At 42.6% G+C, this 25,648-nt stretch overlaps 1 protein-coding gene across 11 annotated transcripts in view; it reads left to right on the top strand.

Moving 5' to 3' along the window:
- FOXN3 (forkhead box N3) overlaps positions 1 to 25,648 on the top strand; it is a 184,355-nt gene that overhangs the window by 131,017 nt on the left and 27,690 nt on the right. For 7 of the 11 annotated variants that reach the window (XM_046942412.1, XM_015287737.4, XM_046942411.1 and 4 more), the window contains one exon: positions 25,129 to 25,194. The exons of 2 other annotated variants lie outside the window; for them this stretch is intronic. In XM_046942412.1, the coding sequence (XP_046798368.1) occupies positions 25,129 to 25,194 (66 nt within the window). The remainder of the gene's footprint in view (positions 1 to 25,128; positions 25,195 to 25,648) is intronic. 2 more of the 11 variants (XM_040701573.2, XM_040701571.2) reach the window with 1 other exon arrangement.

The following is a 25,648-nucleotide window of genomic DNA, read 5'->3' as shown; positions in this document are numbered from 1 at the left end:
ACTACTAATCAGCATAAAGTATTTCCTTTCTATGCCGTTCTCTCATCTGGGTTCATGTGCCTGACGGCCAGACACATTAATGAGAGCAGCGTGTGCACCGTAATGGGAGAGCAGGGCCCCGTGACTGAAGATTTCAATCATGCATTTCTCTTCCTTCTAGAAATTACAGGTAAAAGAACTGAAGTAATAGAATTTGGGAAGTAAATTTAGGGAGATAGTGTGGGTGATGAGTCATTACTTCAGCTCAGTTTCTATGTTTTAAAATGTTAGTTTTGTCTGTGATGTAAAACTCCTCCCAGAGATTAGGCCCATTTTAATCTCTGCTTGTGTTCAGGATAGTGAGCGATGTACCGGAGTTAGGGAGACTCACTTAACAGTTCTGATTCAATTTGCCAAAAGGAATAAAGAAAATTGAGTTTCTGTGGTGTTTTGAAAGCTCAATTCTTTAAAGACCTTCCAGATATTTAAGCTTCTAACTCATAGAAGTGCGGTGGAATTCGTTTTATATGCAAAACAGCAATATTTTGATTTATGAGTGAATATTTAGAGCTGTACTGCAGTTGCTATATTTGAAAGTGGTACTTATTTAGAAGTTACGAAGGGTAGTTTTCCTTGCCTGATGGGTTGTAGTCTATTTTGTTCTACCAGAAATGCAGCTCTATAGCTGTGCGTCCTAACAGTTGAACTGGGATGAACTTTGTGTTGATGAGGGTTAATTAATACAGTGTTACAGGTAAATTCTCCTTTCAGTAATAGCATGGGGTTTTTTAATAGTTGCATCTATTAACTGGAGTACATCTTTTGAGGCATCACCAAGTCCAGCTCACTGTCAACATCTCCGTGTCAGTAAGTTACATGGTGCTCCTGAATGAACATGGTGCTCTGGGCAAGCGCGGTTGTGGCTACTAAAGATGTAATCTTTGTGCTGTATTCTCATCAGTGTTGACCCTCCCACCCACAACCTCTCATGCATTTCAAATCATGTTCTGACGGTATCTGGGCAAGAACTTGAAATTGGAGTGTTTCAATGTATTATTTATCCTTATCAAAACTGGAACATTTCTTAATGCTGTTACTGCTAAACAGCGTCATGGCTGTGCAGATAAGAGTGCCTTTTGGGGAAGAATTACCACTAATAAAGCATTTCAGAGCATGGTGACAGCATCAGTGCTAAGGAGAACTATAGCTGAAGGTCAGAGCGCACTCTGCGATAGGAAGCTTTGCTGCCAAGGGCAGTTTGTTCTGGCACTGTGCTGCACGCTTTGCCCACAGCTGTGTGGTTTGTTGACTCCTTGCTGTCTCCCAGCAAAACCTGTTCCAGACCACTGTTGCTATCACTGGAAATGAAGTATAAGTTTGAAACCGAAAGGCTCTCTGGGTTTCAAGTTGCAGCAGTCACGGAGGAAGGCAGGAAATCAGTGCTGCCAGTGGGAAGGAACAAACTGGGGGATAAAATTGTCATCGAGGCTCAGATGAGGAGATTGCAAGGCCTGCCTGTCCACTAGTTAACATTATTTTTTTGTTTAGGAATAAAGAGTCCATGTACATTTGTAACCAATTGCTTATAATTCACATTACTTCTATTTTATGTAATGTTCAGAAATGTAAGTTGAAATTTCTTTCCTATGCGTAGGGACCATTCGTTTAACATATTGATATAAAGGAATAGGACTTCAGGTGGGTTTTCCAGGTCTCTGTTTCTTAAAAAATTGCTTATATCGAGTATGTTTAAAACTCTTCTGTTTTATATCGCCGGTTTGAAATGGAGGTTAAGTCAGCACTGCAGCAGCCACCACGTACAGCTGTATGAAGAACATCCTTTTGTAAATATCAGTCAATACATCTTCGAGTGTTTTATGGAATGAAACATGAAAGGCACGTTTCTTGCCAAAACTCCCTTTATGCTGGGCTTCTCTCTAATGTAATTTCCATCAGTTAAGGAATAAAAGGAGCGTGTTTTGGGGTCCATTTTGCTTGGCAGTGCACAAAGAAAAAGAAGCTTGAGGTGGAGGGGGGGGAAAGTATTATTTCTCAGCTACTTCACACAAAGAAATACTGTACTGCTTTCAGAAATCCCTTAGTACAAATGCCTCCTGTCATAGGCAATCAGTGTTACGCCGTTTTGACACAGCTGTACAGGATACTGCAGTGTTTTATGAAATTGTTGTCCTGGACTCAGTACAGGAGGGCTGGAATGGGGCTAAAGCTGTAAGTCTGATTGTCAGTGTTCATATTGGTGCTCATTGTGAAGCAAGAACTGCTTTAGTGGGTAGTTCTTCTCAAATGGCATTGCTCAGCACAGTACACTTAAAGGATGAGGCTAACCAAGCATAGAGCTGCTTGGAAGGACTGGGGCTGTCTGTCTGTCTGTCTTTGGGTCTGTGCAGATGTGCGTGCACAGAAAGGAGAAAGAAATCCTCCATCACTTGCATGGCGCTTGTGTTGACTTTGTTAGCATGCCTCTATCAGAACCCTGGTAGTGTAAAATATGTTTGTTCTTTCTTTAGCTGGAACTTAAACCTGGTTACTTAGTTGAATGCTCCATCCTGAAATGGATCCAAACAGTGTGGCAGGGCTGGACATTTGGGGAACTTCTTATTTCGAGCCTTTATGCCCATAACAGTAGATGTCCTACCAGTATATTGCGCTGTCCCAAAAAGCCTGACTGTAAAACACCAAGTGCTTGGCTCTGTTTTTTGTTGCTAGAGGTGGTATCTGCCAGATCTCTGCACCAGCAGATGAGGTTTTACTGGGAAAAACATCTGGACTCTCACATCAGTGATGGGGGAGGGAGGGAGAGCTGTAAACCCCATCTGAAGCAGGTAGTGCTGCTGCCAAAGAGGGGCTGGCCCTGGCTGGCAGCAGTTAGCCAGCTCAGCTGCTGCCTGAAGGCTCTTGTGTGATGCTTGCTGTCCTGTGCTGACTGCTTGACACGTGCTGAAGTTGTTCTGCTGCTGTGGTCCTGCACAGGGAAAAGCAGAAGGTAAAAAGCTGTAGTTCCCTGCCGTTGATAGCATAAGCATGTGCACAAGAATGTACTTCATGCTTGTTAAGCTCACATCCCGGTTGCCCTCTTCTAAATGAGCTGTGTAATACTGAAAATGAGATAATAGTAAATAAAATGTTCAACCTACTTTGCAACTGTCAATAAACACATGTATTCATTTTACGTGCTGTGCACACATTTGGTCATGTGATGTTCCTAGAGACCTGCTGCTTGTTTTTCTTTGTATGTATCTCCTTCTGGGAATAGCATATTAATTTTCTCTTCTAATTATAATCCTGTACTGCTTAAACTAGTTTAGTGCTGATGAGAGTGGCCATTACTTCATTAATGTGTAAGAAGAAGGTAGGATTCAACTCCCTTGACTTCTGCTGGTTGCAAGTACTTGGAAGGTAGGTGACGTTATTCTCATGCTTAACTTTTGAATATGTTACCTTTTCTATGCTCCAAACATCAAACTTCCTCATTAGTGGAGTGTGAGAGCATCCTTTAGAGCTGGCTTGTTGACTTAAACTAGAAAGTGAAAATTGTTATCTTTTCTGTGCTCCAAACATGAACTTGTTCGTTAGTGGAGTGTGAGAGCATCCTCTAGAGCTGGCTTGTTGACTTAAACTAGAAAGTGAAAATTTTGTGAGACTTACTGGTGTTACACCAAATTTCATCAGATTTATTGGTTTCCTTACATTTTTCAGTTTGTCATGACAGTACTTTCTTCAAAATTTAGTTTCAAGAGCTCATTTTTTTTGGTGTTGGTTCAGCCTGCTGTATGTGTTTCCATTTTATTCACCCTGAGCAAGGGAATCCTGATGAGCGAATGGCAGTTGCTCTGTATTCGTGGGAACTTCCTTTTCTGGTTTTTCAGTCTTTTGTTTCCCCCAGCCCACGTCTGCAATTTTGTTTCTCCTGAGCATTGACAAGTGCTCAGTTTAACGGTTTTCTTCAGCAGTTTCTGAGGTTTTTCAGCTTCTTTTGGGTTCTTGCTCTTGTATTTCCATTTGAAAGTCTTTTCTCCTTCCACAGATAATTTTGCAGTTTTGCTTGAAGTAAGATGGAATAAATTCTACATCTTAAGTGAACTGTAATTTTGTGTTTAACATGGATCAGATGTAAATTTAGCTTTCTTTTAAACGTGGTTTGCTGTAAAGGCACACTGGGTATTCCAGTGCCAGTACACCTTGTTCCTTTATGTTTGCTATTGGTGTGGATATGGGCTACTGGCAGTAAGAAGAAGGATTTTTATCGATATTTATATAAGGTGTGTGGTTTATTTTTCCCCATTGGATGTGTTGTTAAATAATAACTGCTGTAGTTCAGTGTTACTTCCAGGTAAGTTTATAAAATACACGCATCGCTTGAAGGATTAGGGTTTTTTTTTCCCCTAAACTGTTGCATGGAGAATAGTGTTCAGTATATAATGTGTTAGACCGTGACAGGAAGAAATGTGTTCTTTAGGTGGAAAGAGGGAGATGTATGACATTCTGGTGACATGTATATAATTAGTTTTGGGGAAGCAAGGGAGAGTTATGACTTGTGGCCGTCCATGTATTTAAATGGGTTTTGTTATTTCCTTGGGCAGATCTAGAAGGCTGAAGCAGAACTGCAGCCCTCTTGGTGTGCTTTTCCTTTGCAGCAATACAGCAGGCCGTACACTGGGGGCAGGTGAGACAAGGTGCGGGTCACCCTGTCACAGCACAAGAAGCAATCACTTACTTCTGCATACTGCAGAGTCTGATTTTCAGTTGTCCTAATCTTTGCCTCAGCTGTGGCAAGCTAGAGATGAGGACGAGGGGTGGGGCCGTGTGCTTGCTGAGCTGAGGTGGCCTCCCTCAGCCACTCCTCATAAGATTTGTGTTCCAGACCCCTAACCAGTTTCATTGCTCTTCTCTGGACATGTTCCAGCGGTTCAATGTCTTTCTTGTAGTGAGGGGCCCAAAACTGAATGCAGTACTCGAGGTGTGGCCTCACCGGTGCTGAGTACATGGGGATGATTACATCGCTGCTCCTGCTGGCCACGCTATTTTTAATGCAGGGCAGGATGGCATTGGCCCACTTGGTCACCTGGGCACACTGTTGGCTCATGTTCAGCTGAGCATTGACCAACACCCCTAGGTCCCGTTCCTCTTCACAGTCAAACAGCCACTCAGTCCCAAGCCTATAGCGCTGCATGGGGTTATTGTGACCAAAGTGTGGGACCCGGCACTTGGTCTCGTTGAACCTCATCCCAATCACCTCAGCCCAGCAATCCAGCTTATCCTAGATCCCTCTGAAGGGGACATCACTTGTAATGGGTTGCCAGCTGGACTTAACTTCATTAACTTCTACCTGCTGGGCGCAGCCCTCTAGCCAGTTCCTTACCCAAAGAAGGGTATACCTGTCCAGACCACGGGCAGCCAGTTCCCCCAGGAGAATACTGTGAGAGACCGTGTCAAAGGCTTTGTTGAAGTCTAGGCAGACTGCATCGACAGCCTTTGCTTTGTCTACCAGTCTGGTCACCCCATCGTAGAAGGAGATGAGGTTGGTCAAGCATGACTTGTGTTTCATGAATCCGTCCTTCTTACGGTACTTCTTGTAGATGGGAGTCACATTGGCAAGCTTCCACTCCTCTGGGACCTCTCCCAGATCTGGAGATAAGCAGGAGCGCTGGTAGATGGCAGAGAGCAGCTCAGCAATCACCCCCACCAGCTCCCTCAGCACGCTAGGGTGGAGCCCGTCTGGTCCCATGGACTTGTGACAGTCCAGATGAAGGAGGAGCTGTGTCAGAGTTGGTTACTGCTTAAAATGACAGGTAAATGATGAAAAGTTCCTCCTGCCTGACTGACCAAAACATGGGAAATGAGGCCAGCCACATGCAAACCAAGCACTTCCTCATGAGGGATGTGAGAGGGAGAGGCGGCTTTGAAGCATGGCAGCGCTTCCTGTGGTGCCATGACAGGGCCACGAGGGGCGGGAGGTGCTGCTGCTGTTGTCTTCCCTTGCTCTCTGCACACACACAGTTTCAAATAATTAAGCCAGTAGACCAAGGCCTGTATTTTTATAACTTTTTTTTTACCTCTTCTTACTTGCCAAAATAGAAAACACAGTGAAAAGGATCTTCCGTTGGGTGTTTGAAAAGCTTTCATAATAGTTTATTTTAAATCCTTGCCTCTGTGTGGGTGAAACGTAATTAAAGCAAGAACTACATTGCTAGTTCTGAAAATACATTAAGTGTATGTCATCAGAGTTTTTATTTCTGAAAGCTCTAATTCTGGAAAAATACTGGAAAGCAACAGACACAGAAGCCTGGCTGCACTGTGAATAGTGCAGAAGTATTTTAGTGACTGTAGTACTAATAAGCAGAACACTTTTTTTTTATTTAATTTTTTTAAATGGCATTAGTATTCCAAACAGCAAAATCCCTGGCTGGAGAATTGTAGAAATGATGATTGCTCATTAGCAAATAGAATACAGATGTTCTGTTCATTTTGCCTGAGTGCTTCACATAAACACCTTGGGGAGTGACTGGCACAGAGTACAAAACTTGGTAGTGTGACAGTGTGCTTGGCACTTTGGGGCTGACAACAGAAGCAGCAGCATACTGTGTAATTTTGTAAAATTTCTTGTAATATTTTAATCATTTGTAGAGCTCGTGTTATGTGAGAACCTTTGGAGGTGGGAGGTGTCTGTGGGGCTTTCACCGCCACCAAAAACTGTAGTGGGTCCACTCTATGGAGGGCTGTTCGTGTCTTCCTGGTTGACTTTCTACCTTCAGTTCACAAAGGAGCAGGTTTCCATCTCCCTCCAGGTCTGTGAGTCTTGTATCACGTGTAGGTTTCTCTGTTTGCCTTAGCAGTTGCCCAGAATCTTCTGGCCTCATCAGTGGTATCTTTTTGTTCCCTTCTCATATATCTCCCACTGGGGTTACCAGATGAAGTTCCTCCTCTGCATTTTCATTGCTTCATCCTCTCTGCCCCAGCAATCCCCGTATTTTGTTCCTGAGATCTTTGTGGACTTTTGAAGAAGGGAGATTCCTTGCTGTGATACTACTCTGGCCTCTTGCCATGATGTATGTTGTGCTTGTTAAGTTGCCAGGCCAGGCTGGGAAGGAACTGAATGAACTGGGAAAGTTTCAAAATATGTTAATTTTATTAAAGAATATATTGACTCTGGTTGTTTCTTTTCCCCTAATTTTTTTAATTGATAGGTCTTCAAATTATGACCATAAAGTCACAGAATAGTAAAGGTGTGCTTCAAAGCGGAACAAACCATACCTCCTTCAAACTGCAGCTGAGCTGCCATATGCCAGACCTGACTCATGTTCCAGATACTCTGAGGAATTACTACACAGCATTACATCCTTGTGGGATTCTTTTAGATCTTTTAATGTAGCTTATTCTTGTCCACCTTAGTGAGAAAAGTCTTAAAAAGTATTAAACAGCATTGGTACTGGGAAATGGTCAGATGATACTGATCAGAAAATGGGATTGCACACTCCAAGAGCTGGCTATGGCCTCAGAGTTTGTTGGTTCTGAGCCTCTACCCTTCTTTTAATCAAATACTCAAAATGAAACGGAGCTTATTAACGTTATTTTGTCCTGCTGGGTTGAAAACATTCTGTCTAAATGCAAAGAAACCATAGTAAGTATCAAAGTTAAACCACTTTTAGAGGCAGAATCAAATTAAAATGAATTGAAACAAGTTGGATCAGCATGAACTGACTCTGTTTGTAAAGAGTACTTTGCATTTCTATATCTTTTCACAGCCATAATTGGGACAAGAATATCAGCAACTTCACATACAAAGCTGCTGTTTGCTTCTTCCTTTTGCCCTAAAGCAAACAAAGTAGTCAGGCTCCCAGTTTGGAATCTATTGAATGAACCCAAATCACTTATTTGCTGTTTAGTTGTCGTGGCAGCAAGGCAAATAGATGTGAAAAGATTAGCGAAACAAAAAGGCAAAAACCTTGGCCCCCTTGTAAGGATTTGGGAGCACAGCTAGTAGCTCATCAATTGTTGAAGCTGCAGTGTAAAGGCATTTTGGAAAAAGCAAGCTGAAAATAATATACCTCATCTGTGTGGTCTCTAGGAATCAGGGAATGCTTGGAATAAAGTTTTAAGTTTATTGTCATCTCTTCCTTTCTCTTCTTGTTTGTTTTGTTGCAGCTCCACTATGTATTGAAAATCCTGCGTAACAAATTGCAAGTGAGAAGAGCGGCATGTTGGAGCAGAAAATCAATGGCTGTCTTAGCTTAATGACTGAGACACTGCCCTGCGTGGCAGAGATGTATCTGAGAAAGTTGTCAGTGAGGACATTAAGTTTCGTATTCAATCACATTAAAACCCTGAGAAACAGTACTCTCTGAGACAAACACAGCAATTATTGCCAACCAAGGCGCATGTAGTAGGAGAGTCTTCGCCTCTAGAAGCTTGCAGGCTAACTCCGCAAGGCAGGGAGACTGTGCAATGGAGAGAGATTAAACTTCATCCATTTAGAGGGGAGAATGGAACACCTTGCCTGAAACCATGGTGTCTGCACAGAAGTGGGGAGTTTAATGTGAGGCTTTGCTGCTCCCAGGGTTTTGCTGACACAGTTTTGTGGGCATGGGGAGAAAGGCCATTCCCATGTATATCGCTCTGGAGTGCAGCCTCGGATCGGGGCTCAGGGCTCAGTGGGGAGTGCAGTGGGACAGAGCAGCTCTGTCCCTGCCTGGGGTCTGATGTACTTCTCTTTGAAGATGATAAATGGAGTCACAGAGGATTGTTGCTGTGATATGAATTATTCCCTCTGTTATTAAATAATAAACATGACCACAGTGACCTTCTCACTCTCTAGACTGCATTCCTTCTGTGGCTTAATCTCAGTAATGGCTTAGTGTTTGAACTAAGTAATGCCAGGGGTGGCTGAGAGCTGCTGAGAAAAGGGAGCAGCAGAAGGGAGTTGGTAGATTGATACCATATCGTGTGTATTGTAAAGCAAGGTAGTAAAAAGCCTCAGGAAATTATATTTCTTAAGTAATGCAGTCAGAATTGCACTTAGGCAGAGGAGATTGCTTTGTATTTACTAGCTGTGTGTACTGCTTTTTCTGATGTGCCTAAATAGGAAAAGCGGGTATTCAGAAACTTCAGGGAATGGAAAATGGAGTTCTAGACCCGAATCTGTACAGCTACTTTTGGGAATAACACAGTGAAATGAGCGAGCTTGATTTGCTGTGCAGCAGACGCCAGGATTATATGATGTGGAAGGAATTTTTTACTTTTAAACCCTTTCAGTGTGATGAAATGCAGGGGAGTGGAAGGAGGGGCTGATAGAAGTGCCCTCGTTTTGTTAACCTCTTCTGTGCTTTGAATGCAGACGTACCAGTTGATTCATGTGAGCACAGCTCATGGCGTAGGTGGACGCTACCAAAACAGTAATTAAATGTAGTCTGTGTTTCTGGAATAGAGCTAAAATGGAGTGGAAAATAGTATTATTTATTCTGTGGTTTGAAGCCTTTCTGCTATAAACAGAAAATGCAACAAACAGAGAACCAAGTTGGCATGAAAATTGATGAGGAGTACAGTGTGTCTTTTTTGGTATTTATGCATTATTTAAAGCAAGTTTAGCAGACTGTAAAGCTTTTGATTACAGTCAGCTTGTGTGTTCTGCTGCAATTGTGTGGCATCTCAGACTGGAATGGACCAATGGATACTGACAATGCTGATGGCCCACAGCAGCTCACAGGAGCAGTGGGTGATGGTTGGCATCGTGCTGCGCTCCCCCAGTCCGCCCAGTGCCATGCTGGTCCCATTCACAGAGAAGCATTTTACAGGGGCATCACCACGGTCCTTTTCATTGAGAGAAAAATATACTTGAATGAACTTCCTTGCCTCTTGTGCTATATGTAGTAAACTCCACTGAGTGTTCTATTTCAAGGGTAGATCAGAGCCTTTCTTAAAATATCCTGGAGCCCCTTGCAAGGTTACCCTCTTCCCATGGAGACGGTCTTTGTGCATCAGCTGCAGCAGTGTTGGGATGCAGCTACGCCATGTCTGTGTGGGGGGCTGTCCCCCAGGGTAGCGGCCGTCTTAGTGCAGCTGCAGTTCACTCTGGGCGGTTCTGGTTCTGGGGGTGAGGTCTGGGCCTGATCCCTTGGTGCCACCTTCCTTGTGCAAATGGGAGCTGTGCAAGGAAAGGGAAGGGTGCCGGGTGCTGTACAACGGGAGGGGCCAGGCAGGCAGTGCGGGGAGCAGGGCGCTGTGCAGCACTGAAGCGGTGAGCAAGGACAGAGGTGAAACCCCAGCTAAGCCAGGTCTGTGCAGCGTTCCCCTTCGAGGCACTAATAAAGATCGAGGTGACTTCATATTCAAAACCTGTTGAACCTGTTGGCAGAATCAGAGCCCCTGGATCCTCATTGCACCACGCTTTGTTTGTTGCTACCAACGCCATGCCAATTGCCTAGCAATGGTGTTTGTTTTCTTGGAGCGAGCTGCGGCTCTCACGTGCAGCCGCACAGCCCTGCGCAGGAGTCACACGGCCAAGGTTCGCTGAGCCAGGCAGGAGTGAGAGAAGGAGGAGGAGGGCCACAGTGCTGAAGGGGCTGAGCGCAGGGAACAGGGAAACCGCAGTTGTTTCCTCCTCCCGCTGGCAGGCACGGTCAGCGTTAAACCCATTGCTTTTATAGGAACAAGCTGACCTACTTATTGCAGCATTGGATTTCAGTTGGGCTCTTGTTGTCTGAGAGGAGCTGGTTTCTAACGCCACCTCAGCTCCAGCCTCGGCTTGCTGGGACATCACTTCCTAGGCCTGGCCTCCAGTCCCTGCCTACGGGGAGCAGGAGAGGGCTGTGAAGGGAGCACAGGTGTGGTAGTGAGGAATTGTGCTGCCATGGCAGTGAGCACCATGCAGGCGAAGGAAAAAGTGCTGGGAGACTGATGGGTGACACGGAGTAACAGGAAAACTGGAGAGGAGTGATACTTTAAGAATGATGCAAGCTTTTGACTAGCATCTTGTTCTCAGTTGTATTCTGCAGGGCAAAGAGAGGAAAGTCGCTATCGAGGGAGCTGTCGATATATTCAGGGTATCTAAAGGGAAAATTGTTTTGCCAACCTATGAAATTCAGAGGTGATTACCGTCAGCTGCCCTTCCCTAGCTGGATTCGTAGAGCAAGATGAAATTTCGTATGCTAGAAACATGTGAAAAAGTGCCAAATTAGGGAAGACTGAATGTCTGTGGTCAGCAAGTAGCACTGCAGCTGTGTAAGGTCTGTGAATTGCCTCACCTGGGGGTGATGGCACTGGCCAGTGCGGCACACAGCTTCCAGTCCTTCAGATGGGCCCAAGAAATTCAGGTTTCTGTGCGTAGGTGACAAAGGCGGGTGGTGGAGAGGACAGAGCAGGCACACACAGCGTCTGTTCTGCGGCACACCCGCTGCTCTGCCCATTTGTCTGTGCCAGCAAGAGGTATCTGCTGCCATCCATCTGTGATAGTGGACTTGCATCCTCTCTTCTGGTCTGGAATATAAACCGTTACATGGTTTGCCAGTACGTCTAAAAATTCGCTACTACCACAGAACCCTTCTGCTGATTTTAAAGAAAATTTCATGCTTTCTTATATAGAGCTTCTAGTGCCTATTTCTGCTTAGCTTTCCAGCCTGGAAAGCCTGGTCACAGCCTTCCTAGAGGTTTCCTGCAGTTCTGCCCCTGGAAAGCTATGACCTCCTTCTGCAATTACGTTCAATTGTCGCCTTAACTTTGAGGGCCGTAAAAGCTCAGCCACAGTGTTACCAGAGGCTTTGCTACAATATTCTTTTCTCTACCTTTTACGCGTTTTTTCCTGTACTATTTAGGTGCATCTGGTTTTTGATTTGATTTGTTTTTGATATACCTGTATACCCTTAAACTACTTAAGCTGAAAGTTTGGGAAGGAAAGAGAGAATTTCTGTGATTAAATTATTTAGAGGCACTCTGCTATTGTAATGCTAGGACTGCAGGATTATCCTGAGATACAAAATGACACACATCATAGTTAATACTCATCAGCATCCTTTCTAGCAATCTCAAAGCAGTCGCATCATTAAAAAGCCTCAGCAAGCTGTGTTACATTATCGTGCTGTAGGGCCAGATGAGATTTGATGTTGCTGGCTGATAAAAAGGAGTTGGAAAGGAAGTGTTCCCACTTCTATAACTAACTTTATAAATGAACTCTTTGTAACATTGTAAATGCATTACCATACTTCTGGTAAAATATCCAATAATGGCATGAAAACAAACCTCGGATGTGTTTCCCAATATTTTGCCCTGAAACTTAAATGAAGGCAGCAGCTTAGCTGCATCCCTGTGAAGGGAGGCCCTTCCAGCTGACATGAGGTCCAGCGATGGTGCCGTTTAATCTGACACCAGTTGGTCTCCTGAAACAAAGGAGAAATACAACTTCTCTCCAGCCATCTTAAGACATCGTGCTGTTTTCTGTTTACCAGCTCTTGGTAAAATCTGGCACTTGGTTTCTTACACTGTGGAGTCCTACAGCTACCAGGTCTCTAATTTTACTAGAATTTCACGGACAGTTTTCCATAAAATATTTCATTAGTGTATTACCAGTCTGAGGATATTAATGGCTTTTTGTAACTAAGGCTCTACAAGGACTATAATACATCCCTTCAGTGCTTGTTTCTTGTACCAGATGGAATATTGCAGTAGAATTTATGAAAGATGGTTTTTAAACCAGGCATCAGGTCTGTGCTAGTGTGAGGAAGAGAAGAGAATCCCCATAAGATTTTCAGTTCTATTCTTGACTGTATGCAACACAGATGTTTGCTTATAAAGGATGGAGTTACAATGAAAACTAAATAGAAGCTTTTTGTTTTTGAATTTGCTTTTTTTTTTTGAGGTCTACCACCTACTTTGAGATTTACCTACACCCTACTGGACACAGAAGGAGGAGAAAAAGGAGGGTGAAGAGTTGAGAGGGCGATCATCTTTGAGACACTGGGATGCACAGAAAGTTTCCATCTTCTGGTTGTGGAAGAGTCAAAAGGGCCTCTTAGAGTGGTTGCTAGTCCATGCTGCTCTCCATTGAGAGTGCAGGTGATCAGTATTGGTTGGTGTTAAGAGAGACAGAGATAAGGATTGTGGCAAGATGTCTGTTATCTCAGTTTTCTTTTGATGTAATCAATATACTCGTCAAACTTCAATAGGATTTGTTGCTCAGAGAGATGGTGCTTTGCTCTCACAAACACACAGATCATTGCTAGTGAATTTGATGTGTCGGTGTTAGTGTGAGCTGTTTACCTCTGTGTGCGTTAAGGACTCTTTAACGAGAGGTACTTGTGTGCTGTGCTGAGTGGCGTTACAGAAATTCGTGGTTGAAGTCGTTCAACCATGCCTCATTGAAATCTGCTGAAATTTTGGAGTACAGAAAGAAAGATGGGGCATTTTCTTATTTACTTACAAGCGTAATATTGACAAGAAGCCTTGTATTTGCTAACAGTAAGCTGTCTCTTTCTTCATAGCAGCTTTCATCGTTTCATCCACTATGCTGGATCATCCACCATCCCTCCAGCCTGGGTCAGCACTGCACAGTACAGCTGCAGAGGAAACAAGACCTAGGATGATTTAATTGGCTGTTTCCTCTCCAGCCTTGCTGTATTCTCATGAGAGCGGTGCAAAACACACTTGTGATTCTTGTTAATGAAGCACTAATACTTTACAAAACTGTCCTGAGCTGTAGTTAAGCTGTCCAGCTGTTTCAGTCCCAGGTTCAGCCCTGCAGGATGCTGGTACTGCAGTGCTCTTCCATGGGGACTGCTCCTTGGCTTGTGTACACATCTGAGCGCCTTCCTGGATTACAGCCACAGCTCTCACTGCTATCTGGATAAAGCTTCATTCCAGGTGGTTTTTTTAACTTCTTACAGTTAAAGACAGTGTGCGTCATCAGTTCACTTCCCCGTTCACTACTCCCCATTTTGTGAAGTAGTTACTTTAGGCCTTTCAGTCGAAGATTTGAAAGAGTTTGAAAGGACTTGTTGTTGTTTTCTGCCCATTGCTCATCCTCCAACTTTGCCTGTCAGGCAGCGGCAGTTCAGAAAGTCTGAGGAGTTTGAGCAGCACCATTCAGAGCAAATGAGAGGCTGGCAGAAGTAGGCTCCTGTGCCTCTTCTTCTTTGTTTTTAATTAAAAAGGTAACTGGTAATAATATAGTAAAATGATATTTTCTTATTTATTGTTATTTATTATTAGTAGTAATAAATAGAATGTTGTTTCTTTTGGCTAGAAGGGAGCTCCTTGATAGCAGTTGGGCCTGTTGGGAATATCCTCGAGGTCTATAAAATGAGACTTAACTGCAAAGCCTTGTCTTTGGTATCTCTCTCTGGTGACTCAAGTGAATTCTGCTCTCACCACATTTTGGTTCATGATATTTCATATCTCCTTCGGTTTTGAAATGTTTTGAAAAAGAAAAAATGCAGTGAAGCTGATCCTTAACTTACGTTTTTGATACTGGAGAGCACAAATGGTACTAGATCTTAGCATTTGCGAGTTGTTTTCTGGAAGATATGAGATGACTGATAACTGAATTCAAGAGGAACATAAGCAGAAGCAAGTGTTTAGTTTTTTCAGGTTTTAAATGCATCTTCTACAAAATCTTTTCTATGAAGTACTGAAGTAAGAAACAAAAAACCCTAAAAACTAAGCAGCAGTGATTAGTCTAAACAAAATATGTTGCAGTTGTTTTAAATCCTATTATAGTATATGCTGTTTAAGATAAGTTAAAGCCCTAAGGCTGACTAATTTTGCTCTTGAAGGCTCTTCAGTGTTCAGCCAACCTATGTTCAATGTGTTGATTTCAATAGGAGCTTTAAAACAAAAGGTTGATGTGGGCTCAGAATGTTAATTGTGGAGTTAGACAGTAATTATACTGATTTGCTGGTTATGTTACATCATATTGCAACAGTGGGAATGTCAAGGTATTCAAAGGATATCTTTGTTTTCACATTTCATGATAATAACTCTTCAAAAATTACATTGCTTCCTGCATTGTCTTCCTATTGATCTGCGTTTCTTCCCTCAGCCCACTTGGGTCACTCTCCAGCCTAAAACATTGGGAGATCCTAAACATTGGATTCCTGCTCTTCTAATATTTTCTTTATTTCAAAATGGAGAGTTGTAGAAGAACAAGCATTGCAGGAAGAGTAGAAGCGGTTCTGTTGGAGGATGGTGGTGCTTCTGGGACAACCTCCCCCTTCCATTGATCTGTTTCTGAGGAGCAGAAGGGCAGCCTGTGGTAGCCGTGCTGAACATTGCTGCCCGCTGAGAGTGCTCAGCATCACACAGGGACCTCTGCAGGTCTTCAACATCTGCGTGTACGGGCTGGGGCTGACTGACAGCAATGCAAAATATTGATTGGCAAATGCTCTAATGGAAAATAGGCTTTAATCTGCCTCAGTGTGCTTGGGTAAGCTCGTGTCTAGTCCTATTGGTCTTTAATGGGAATACGCTTAAGAAAATTCACAAGGGAGAAAGAGTTGCCCCATGAAGGTTTCCCATGTGTTTAATAATTATTTTCTAAAACTAGTAATTTGGTGTATTAGTTTATCCACTGATTCGCACTACTGGCTGCTCCTTGGTCATAATCTGAGGGAGAATGGTACTCGCTTTTATTTGCTTTATTTATAGTATGTTTGTCCTGAATATAATTCTATAAACAGAAAGTGATCTGTTCTCTATGGTAAATTAAGCTTCTCAAGAATTAACACTAACTAACCTCCATTTATCCTCTCTTTCTCCCTGGAAAGAAGAGACACGTAATCTAGAGCTAGAGGGCTCTGGCTTCATGACCGTGTAGTATGGAGCGGAGCCCAGGAAGACTGCGTGCCCACCTGTCTGTACCCTCTTTTTGGTTGTGCTTATCATTATGGGCTTTTTTAAAACATACTTCTGGTGGCAGTTCTGGCTGCTCTGCTACATGCACACCTTGTAGTCCAAGACTACACAGTGTACACCTGGGAGGGAGCTCCTGGGTTTGCAGCAAACTTTTCTTGCCTTTCCTGGATTCTCAAAGCCCCTCTGCACAGACTTAGACAAGCTGCAGGGCATTGAGCCTCACCTGATTCCCCACACTCCTGCATACAAGGCTGGTGCTGCTGGCAGCACCTTCTACCTGCACCTGCTCCACTGCCCTACAGAGGAAAGCAGAAGAGAGAAGGCAAGAGTCTAAGCAGAAGTTTATTTGCAGAAGTAAGTGTGCAGTAGTAGAGGTGAGATTGCCTGCAAGCCAGATCTCACACAGCTTGCTCACTGGCTTTCCTTCATCGTGTCACAGTTGAGGTGCTGTGACTGGAAGTTGCCAGAGGCCTACTCTTCTTCATTGTACCAGATGTCATGCTTAGATGCCTAAGGAAGCTGCCACAGAGCTTAGACTGGCTGTATATGATAGCTCTGAGCTTGATCACCACTGCAAACTGGCAAGATTGCGTTGTCTTTCAGATGTGAGGCTCCAGTTGTCACTGCTCTCCTTCAGGTGCAGGTGGGCATCTAGATTCAGGCATTCCTTGGAGAAGAGAAGGCTCCGGGGAGACCTCATTGTGGCCTTCCAATATTTGAAGGGAGCGTATAAACAAGAGGGGGTACGACTGTTTACGAGGGTGGATAGCAATAGGATGAAGGGGAGTGGTTTTAAACTAAGACAGGAGGTTTAGATTAGATACTGGGAGGAAGTTTTTCACACAGAGGGTAGTGACACACTGGAACAGGTTGCCCAAGGAGGTTGTGGATGCCCCATCCCTGGTGGCATTCAAGACCAGGCTGGATGTGGCTCTGGGCAGCCTGGTCTAGTGGCTGGCGACCCTGCACATAGCTGGGGGTTGAAACTCGATGATCATTGTGGCCCTTTTCAACCCAGGCCGTTCCATGATTCTATGATCGCACTGCAATTCAGCAGCATGGGGCTCATCGTGTGCTGGATGCTGATAGGCCTGAGTGCTGTGTGTCCATAGCTCTGCCGGTCAGCATTTTGGCTTTATCATTAAGAAAGCGCAGGGTTTGGTCTTGGGGATGTCAGACATCGTCCCAGTAGTTCCATGGGTTTGTGTAGATGGAGAACTGAGCTCTCCATTTACGCTCCTGAAGTAGGTTTCCAAGTCTGTCAGTTGTCTGGCTTTTTCTTTTGAAAGAGTAAGTGAATCTTTCCAGCTTTTCTCAGCATACCGGTTTGGGTCTTTGCCCACTGACCTACAGAAATTGCAGATCTCCTCCATGCTGAAGTTTAGGATTCCACAACCACTGCGTCTTACGGAGTTTCCAGAGAAACTGTTCCGTTCATCAAAACTTTGTCTTTTGAAAACATAGATCTAAAGCAAAATTAGGCTTGGCTGTTATTCTTCCCACTTTCTAAGTGGAATCAATTTGTGGTCCCTTGTTCCAAAGTTGTCCTCATTACCTAAGAAAAAAGGGCAGAAAAGAATCTATTCTTGTTCATTCAGCAACGTGGATAAAGAAACTTGTCAGCTGTCACATCCAGGAATAACTGGCCTTTCCGTTGCTAATAACATTTGTTCTCTACTCCATACTGCAAAGTTAGTCTCTTGTCTTGACATAATTCCCATTTCTTTAATGATGCAGAGCTGTATCCACATCTACATCTAGTGCAAGAGCTCAAGAGCAGATGCAGTGTCACTGTCTCAGAATACTTCTTTGACCATCTTTTCACAGCATGATTTTAATCTAAACATTTTCCATTTTCTTCTCCTTTCTTTATTTCAGAAGTCTGCTATTTCATTATTGCATGACAGTATCCTACCGTATAAAACCTGCTTTTCTTTTCCTTGAAAAGCACAGACCTTCTGACACCTGTTTCAATAGTAATTGCTATTCCACTCTGATTGTGAATTTTCCTGTAATAACAATAGTACCTGGAGATCCTCTTTTATTATGTCAGTCTGCCTGCTTTATTAGCACACAACTATTTTAGTTCACCTTTCTCCTGTTGTTTTTGGTGTATTTGGCTTTCTAGTTATAATACATCCAGCCCTTTCCCTAACAGTGTCATATGCCTGATTCCTTTCCTCATTATTAGTAGCATTTTCTTTTCTTTCAGATTGCTGAAATGCCTTTCTCACTGTTTTCATGTTTATATGACATTTTGCTCACTGAATCCTGAATTCCATGTGGAATTTTTATCTGCCTTTCCCAACCTCCTGCTGTCATACCGTGGCTTGTGCCGTCGTGATTCCAGCAGGTGGGTTGCTGGGATGAAGCCCTCCTGAAGACGTGCCTTGCAGTGAAGTTCATAGCAGCCACCTTTTTCCTGCCGTTGGCTGAAAGAAGGAGGAAATGCAAACATTTCCCCAAGGGTCACTCAAGCTGTGCAAGAAACGGTGATTCTTTTCCCGTCAGCATACTCTATGCTTGCCGGGCTTGAAGGCATGTGCAGTTCTCAAGGTCTGTGGCTGCTCTGAGATGGACACAATTGTATTTTGAAATAGCATGAGAGGGGAATGGGTGCTTAAAAGAAATACTCGCCTGGCATAATAAGGTATGGTTTATTTGGTCTCAAATGGCCTGAGTTTTATAGAGGGCTTCTTTCTGCTGTCTGTCCTCCAGCTTTACTGGAAGGAAAAATCATTGTTAGCAGCAGGAACCTCATGAATGCTTGAGCATTGGTGACCTTGAGGTCCCAGTTAGAGTTAATATGTATCTGAATAACTGGGAGTGTGTGTGTCTCCTTTGATGAAAAAAATGTGCGTGCAAACTGCATGGCTGCGAGGAGTTAAAGCCCACATAATCCCATGTTCCAGTGTAGAAGCTGAGGCTGCAGCAGTCAGTTAAGAAGATGGTTGAAATTCCTGATCACGAATTAGGTAAGTACACGATGGAACAGCAAATTGTTTCCCTTCTCTCTGCTGTGCTGGGCTCATGGCTGGTGCTTTCTCCAGCCGATGCTTTCTGTTCAGTACCACGAGCTGCACAGGCTGGATGGAGTCGCCTAAGATGTTATTGTTGCCTTTGCAATGGGTAAATTTTACTTTCACATCCTTAGAAACATACAAAAAGAAGCTGGCAGTAACGCACAACAAACGGAAAAAAATTAAAATCAGATAAAAACAAAGCAAGCATCTCCCATGTTTTTGAGCAGAGAATGTATTGTTATGTGCCATTTCTATATAGAAGATGTATATCTGATACCTCTTTAGTCATCCGTCTCTGCAAGATTTCTATCTTGCACTGGTAAAATATGTATCAGTGTTGTTAGTCTTTCTTTTAACAGTTAATTGATCTTAATCTTTACTGCTGAGATGAAAAGTTATGATGGTATGTTTTGGTTTCATACAGCTTTCCAAGTGATAGATGAACCTTTCTGTGAATTTGGGCATGTGTAAGACCTTAACTCTTTCTTCTACCCTTCTTTTTATTAAAACTAATATTTTTAACAAGAACGTATGTCATAACTGTTTGTTTACACAGCTTTTCAGCTGATAAAATGATATTGTTAGAGAACGGAAATTGTGTGTCTACAACTGTGATGATAAAAATTTAATAAAACAGAGGAGCAGGAAGAAGGGTTTTGTTTCAAATGCTCTGTATCGTTTAGAATTTGACTTTATCTGTTTTCTCAGATTCCTTTGTGCAGTACTTGGCAGTGCCAGAAGTGAACTTAAAAAGAGGAAAAACTAATGGTTCATTTAGACCCATAGCTTCCTTCTGTGTCTCATCCTAGATCTTTTCAAAGGAGTCGGAGTACCACAATGCCTGTTTTCTATTACTAGTGAAGTAACTTCCTCCTGGCCTCTATAGTAAGCTTTCAAAATTCCTATTTTTGGTCTTTTCGTGCACTGATATGTGAATATAATATTATACGAATATAATCTTGTCTTTCTTCCCAAGATCTTGGTTCTGTTGGTTTACAGTACACTGCCACAAGTACTCTGGTTATTTTAAGAGCTTTACTCAACCTTATTTAAAGATTTCTGAAGTGGACTCAGTGCCATCCTGCACCGAGGAGTTTTACCAAGTTACAGTGTTTACAGTTCAGGTATCTTCTTTCTATCTTGCACATCGCAGTTTTATTTAAATAACTGTATTCTTACTTTGTCATTAGGCAAAAGAAAAAAAATAAATATAAAAAAGCCTTTACCCTATTAGTTATTCTTCACGTCTTCGACCTAGACTGACTCATACCAAAGTTAACCATCTGGAAAAGGAATAGGAGCATCTATTAACAGACAAGTTAAATAGAGACAAGCTGATATTTGCTCTCTTGCAGTTTAATAAGCCTGAAGGTAAAAGGTGGGAAGCAGCACTGCTTTTGCAACATTTTCCTGCTGGTGAAAACTGAAAATATCAAAGAATCAGACCATTAAAAAAGATACTGGAGTGGGCTTTGCTAAGAGTTGAGGCAGGAAATATAGAGACTGATCCCATAGAAAAGGAATAAATGAGACTTTTATCTTCTGAATAGAGTGGCAGTAAGTATTGTGCACCCCAGATAGAGCAGTGGATTTGAATGGAGAAAGACAGCGGAGGATGCTGATGCAGAAGCAGATGGGGTTGAAAGCTAGAACACTGAATGGTGAAGTAAAATTCTAGACAAAAATAGTTCTGGTTTAGATGTAGTAACTTTAAATTAAAAGAAGATCTTATAAATTCCTTCCTGATGAGATAGCATGGCCATGGTTGTGGTGTACAGATGGTGCAGTTTGTTTACTAATGGCATTTTTTACGTCAGTTGGCAGTAACATTTTAGTAGTACCTAAAAATGCATCTTAAGTGGTTCTCTGTAGGCATCTGTGCTTGAAAATTCAGGCCATGGTTGGTTTGAATTGCCTAAATTACTATTTTCTTTAAAACCATGTAGTGTAGCTGTAGAAGTAAATACCCTGTAGCAAAATCAGGAGGGGCTGTGTTGCTCTAATATTCTTTACGGCTTAATAGGAAGGGGCTGGATTTGAAGGATTCCATGAAATCAGATAAAAGTTTGAAATAATACCGTAATAATGGAAATCATTATTATAAAACACTTCCTCTCTCTGTAAAATAAGCTCAAACCAGAGGTCACAGACAGAAATGGTTAGCTGTCACATCCAGCTTTCTCAGGTACCCTATTTGTTTTTAATTACTTTTTGCCAATTCTAGAGTAAACAGTCTGTTACCCAAAGGCTATCCTGTGTGTTGCTGAATGCTTGTATATAACCTCATGCCAAAGTATCTCATGCCTGCTCGTTTGCCACTTTACATGTCTATCCAGAATAAATTCTAATCTTTTTAGATAGTATGTAGAGTGAAATTTGGCTCAAAACACATCTTGACAATATGCACTTAATCATAATTTCACAAAGTGATAACCTTTATGTTAGTTCCTCAGTAAAAGAGCTTCATGCTCTTTACAAGTTTGGTGTTCACTTTTCAACACTTTGCTGAATAGGGCCTTGAATCTAAAATGCAGCAAACAGACTTGCTATGAGGTTGGTGAATTACTCTTTTTTTGATGTTGTCTTCCTCAAAGGAAGTTTTGTCTTTGAAAGCACTTTGAGCAAAAATAGTACTAAGCTTCCACTGCTGATGGATATACTACAGTGGTATTGGAGTTCCTACACCATGTTGGCTTTGGGATGTATGCTTTCATGCTTCATGAGTTCATGTAAGTGTTTAAGGTTTCTTCTAGGTCCTTTCTGATAGTCTGCAAACGGCACTTGGTGGGTAGGGGACCAAGCAGTTAAACCTCAGGTTGCAGTGTGAAGTGCTGAGTAAATAGACAGCTGTTATCTGTTAGGGAGGATGTGGCTGCTGGCAATTTTTTGTCACTATCTTTTTGTCACTGTCTGATATGAGAAGCTTAAGACTCTGATTCTTCCTTCTTCACCAAACGTCCCCAGTCTTTGCTCTTCCTTGTTCCTTACTTTCCTGTTTCAGTGGGAAAGTTGGGCCCCTTCTATTTTCCTCTAGCAAAAAATGAAAACACAGCTTGTGTACCAAGTCAACTCTTCACTTATTTTAATTAGCAAAAAGCAGCCGAAGTGCATCCATTAAAATATTTATTTAAATTTCATAGCTCCAAAACTTTGAATGTAGTTATTTTTAACCTGGTTTCCTAGGGAAAGATGTTCCTGCAATCATTTTTCACTAACCACCCACTGTTAATAACTTCAGAAGCCTTAGCGATGATCACGAACGCTTCAGGTGGGGTAGAGATGTCAGCTTTGAAATCCACAAGCTTCAGAAAATGGGGACAGGTGGGTAGGAGAAATGCTGTCACCGTGCCAGTCAGGTTGCCACACAAGGTGTGGCCTGGCTACTGGATGTGGGAGGATCTGTGTGGAAAAGACTTCATGAAGACCCCATCTGTTGGAAAGGGATCGCCATCATGGGGACGGTGCTGGGAAGCAGGATTCTGAGCTGGAAGCCACGGGTTGAGGAAATACTTTCACCTTTCTTCCGTGCTGCTCTCCCGATGACGTCTTTGTTCTTCTTGACATCCTTGTCAGAATTGCACTTCCGAATTACAAGCATAACCCAGGGTAATAATGATCTGGCCTTCTGCTGTACCCTCAGACACTACTTCTGCACCACTTTGTTTGGTCTGTTGCTGCGGGGCGCTGTGGCTGGCCTCGGCCTTTGTCTTCAACCATAGGCCTTGTCTTTGGTCTTCAGCTGGTGCCTCACAGGTACCACACAGGTTTCTTCCTTGAGCAAACGTGACATGTTGGCTCTCTGATCTGGCTGAGGCCTCCTGTGCAACCAGTCCTTCTTTTCCCTTTGTCTGAAGAAAGATGGCTCAAACCACATTGTCTTTCATCCTGCTAGTGTCACCGCAGTATGTTTCTCCAAGCCCCCTTACTTAAAGCCTCTGAGAGGCTTTATGAAATAGCTGTCTGCTTTCCTTAAGAGCATACCCTTATAAACAGAGCTAGGCACCATGGCAGGTGTGGATGTGCTTGAATCATGGTTGTGCTTTGGAAAACAGCTGCTGTGGATGCAATGGAGTGTTGTAAACAGCTTATATTAGTGTCATGAAGTCATTACAAAACCATGGTGATGCCATCAGTGGTCTGAATGCTAAGAATACACCTGTCAAGATAAACTAGTTGCATCATTCTGTGATTCTTTTATATCAGAACTCCAAGTTTGTTACCCACACAAAAGACAAAGGCAGTAGGGAATGTGGTTTTTTTTCTGGTTGTTTCATTTTATTCTTTCAACAGCAAAAATAATGTTATGCTACAGTGTTATCCAGTAGTGGGGCTTCATTTAAAGTGAAACAAGAAAATGCAATTTAGGAACAGCCTGTAAGCAGATGCTGAAGTGGGCTATACAAATGGTGATACAGTAGATGCAATTTCTAACAGTTTTCTGGTTTTATGGTATGTAAGAGGTGGAAGAATTCTGGTTTAGTTTGACTTTACTTTCTTGGGCTTCTTTGCTTTTCCTTTTTCTTTCCCCCTTTTCTTTTTAAATTTAGGTAGATTATTCCTCTCCAGTTTGACTAAGGGGAAACTTGCTGTGTGGTCTGTGTGGTGTCTGGACCCAGTGCTGCAAAATGGCACGCTCAGGAAGTTGCACTCTTTGGGAGTGGCATTTTCAGCACAGATGCTTGCAGCAGGAGTACTGCTTTTGCTGTATCTTCAGGGTTGAAAATGGACATAAGTCGGTAAAGCTGCTTTGCTGAGAAGTCTGCTGGTGGCTTTTGGAAAAGGATGTGCTCGTCTGCCCAGGACACGAACAGGCATCTGCTTTTCAGTATGTGGGCACCTTTTATACTGATTTATTCTTCTGCTACTCTGACTTCAGTTCTCCGCTTACTACATTGTTGATGTTTATTGCTTTAGCAATTAAATAATAGAGTAGTTGTATTACAATTGTATTTCCATCTGCATTTTCATGGAGAAATAGTACATACTTAGCCTAATAAAAAATGCCCTCATATTCTTAATGGTTAAAATCTTCCCTGTGGTGTTTGTATTGTTAATAACTCCCAGGGCTTTGCTCCTCATCATACTACTCTCCTAGAAATAGCTTTGAAATATATAGATACACAAAATGTATATTTTTCTAACAGTGAAAACTAATGTTCTGACATAATAGCCAAAATAAAGAGCCATGAAGCTATTAGCAGTAAATTGAATTTTTTGGTATGTAATTTAGTATAAACACCAACAAGCTGGGGAAAAAAAAAAAAAAAAAAGAAGTAAAAACAACAAACCCGTACTCATTAGTAATTCTGTTTAGCAGCACAGAGGCAGCAGTCGGCAAGGGTGTGCGTTTTTATGTCTGCTTCAATTGCACACTTCATTTATTCGGACATGGCACAGGCGGCTTTCTCTGTCACACGGCATCACGGCGCGATTAGCGAGTTGCGCCCCGGGGCAGCTGGGACGCTTTGCTGGGGCAGATGTTCTTTTCAGCTTATTCAGTGGCCGTTCTTGGGTTGTTTACTGTTGTCATAGCTACCTGCATTTCCATAGCAGCCGTGCTGCTGTGTGTGGAGCAAGTGAATATAGTTATAAAAGGATCATATTTTGTTCTATCTCTATAACTTACCATCTGTCAACCGATTGTTGGTGATGGATTCAGAAACCAATTTAACAATAACAGCAGCCGGCTGATGATTTTTGCTTATATTAAAGTGACAGTGGATGAGGATGCAAGTAAGTTGATGCTTCGATGAAGCGCTGCCTTCGCTTTTCCCTAGGATGTAGTTTTATTCCCAGTCTTTTCTCAAACACGGCTGAACTCCTTTCTGACAAATCAAAAAGGCCACGCGTCATCTTCTCTTCGTGCTCAGGTGTAGGTGTTTCCATCTGCTTTCCCACCGTCCTGTTTGCTCATCTCAGTGTGTTGATTCCAAGTTGTGATGTTGCACCTGCTCTCACAGATCCTTTGTAATGAAATCTAAATGCTCTTCACAAAATTAAATAGCAAATTTGTGAGGCTAACAAAAGCTAACGTGCTGTCGTGCACACACGTGGATGGTTTGGTGACATTCCTCACTGCGCTCTGCTTAGTGGCAGTATGGAGAGTACATGCAAGTTTGGGGGTGAATACAATGTGGGATCAAAGAGCCATCTGAATGACGAGCTCTTACACCATCTCACTGAAGAAATTCAATTGAACCTACATTTTAGCAACGGGGGCAGAAAGATTAGCCCAGTTGTAAATAATGTATTTATTGATTGATTTTTCCAGATCCTGACATTGATGCTGCCACTGCCATGATGCTTTTGAATACTCCCCCTGAGATACAAGCAGGTTGTGAGTAGATATTTCTATAGCATATAGCAACATAGACATGTAAAGTTAATATTCTCTTTTATAAGTGTACAGCGGACCAGATAAAAAGAAGGATTTAATGAAGAAATACTACTTCTCTTGTAGACCCTTACACTTCCTTGACCCTTACATGAGTATAATTTTGCGCTTCGTATTACATTCATTGTTACATGAATAATAGTAATCCATAATCTCTAATGTAAAAGAGGGGTTATTGTTATTCATGACATACACATAATTTAGTAACATACTATTATCCATACGGATGGAAAGACCTGGGGCAACAGCCAGGAAGGCAGAGAGAGAAAGAGAGCAAGGGAGTGAAGGGTACATGGCATATGGTTTTGTTTTGATCTTGTTTTGATTTGACTCCCATCGTGTGAGTTACCACAGCCATCTGGATACTTTCCATTCACTTGGGCACTGTTTCAGCTCC

This window comes from Gallus gallus, chromosome 5 (genome assembly GCF_016699485.2).
Source record: "Gallus gallus isolate bGalGal1 chromosome 5, bGalGal1.mat.broiler.GRCg7b, whole genome shotgun sequence".
Lineage (NCBI taxonomy): Eukaryota > Metazoa > Chordata > Aves > Galliformes > Phasianidae > Gallus > Gallus gallus.
The sequence above is the reverse complement of the archived record's forward strand: the minus strand, read 5'-3'. Positions and strand labels throughout refer to the sequence as shown.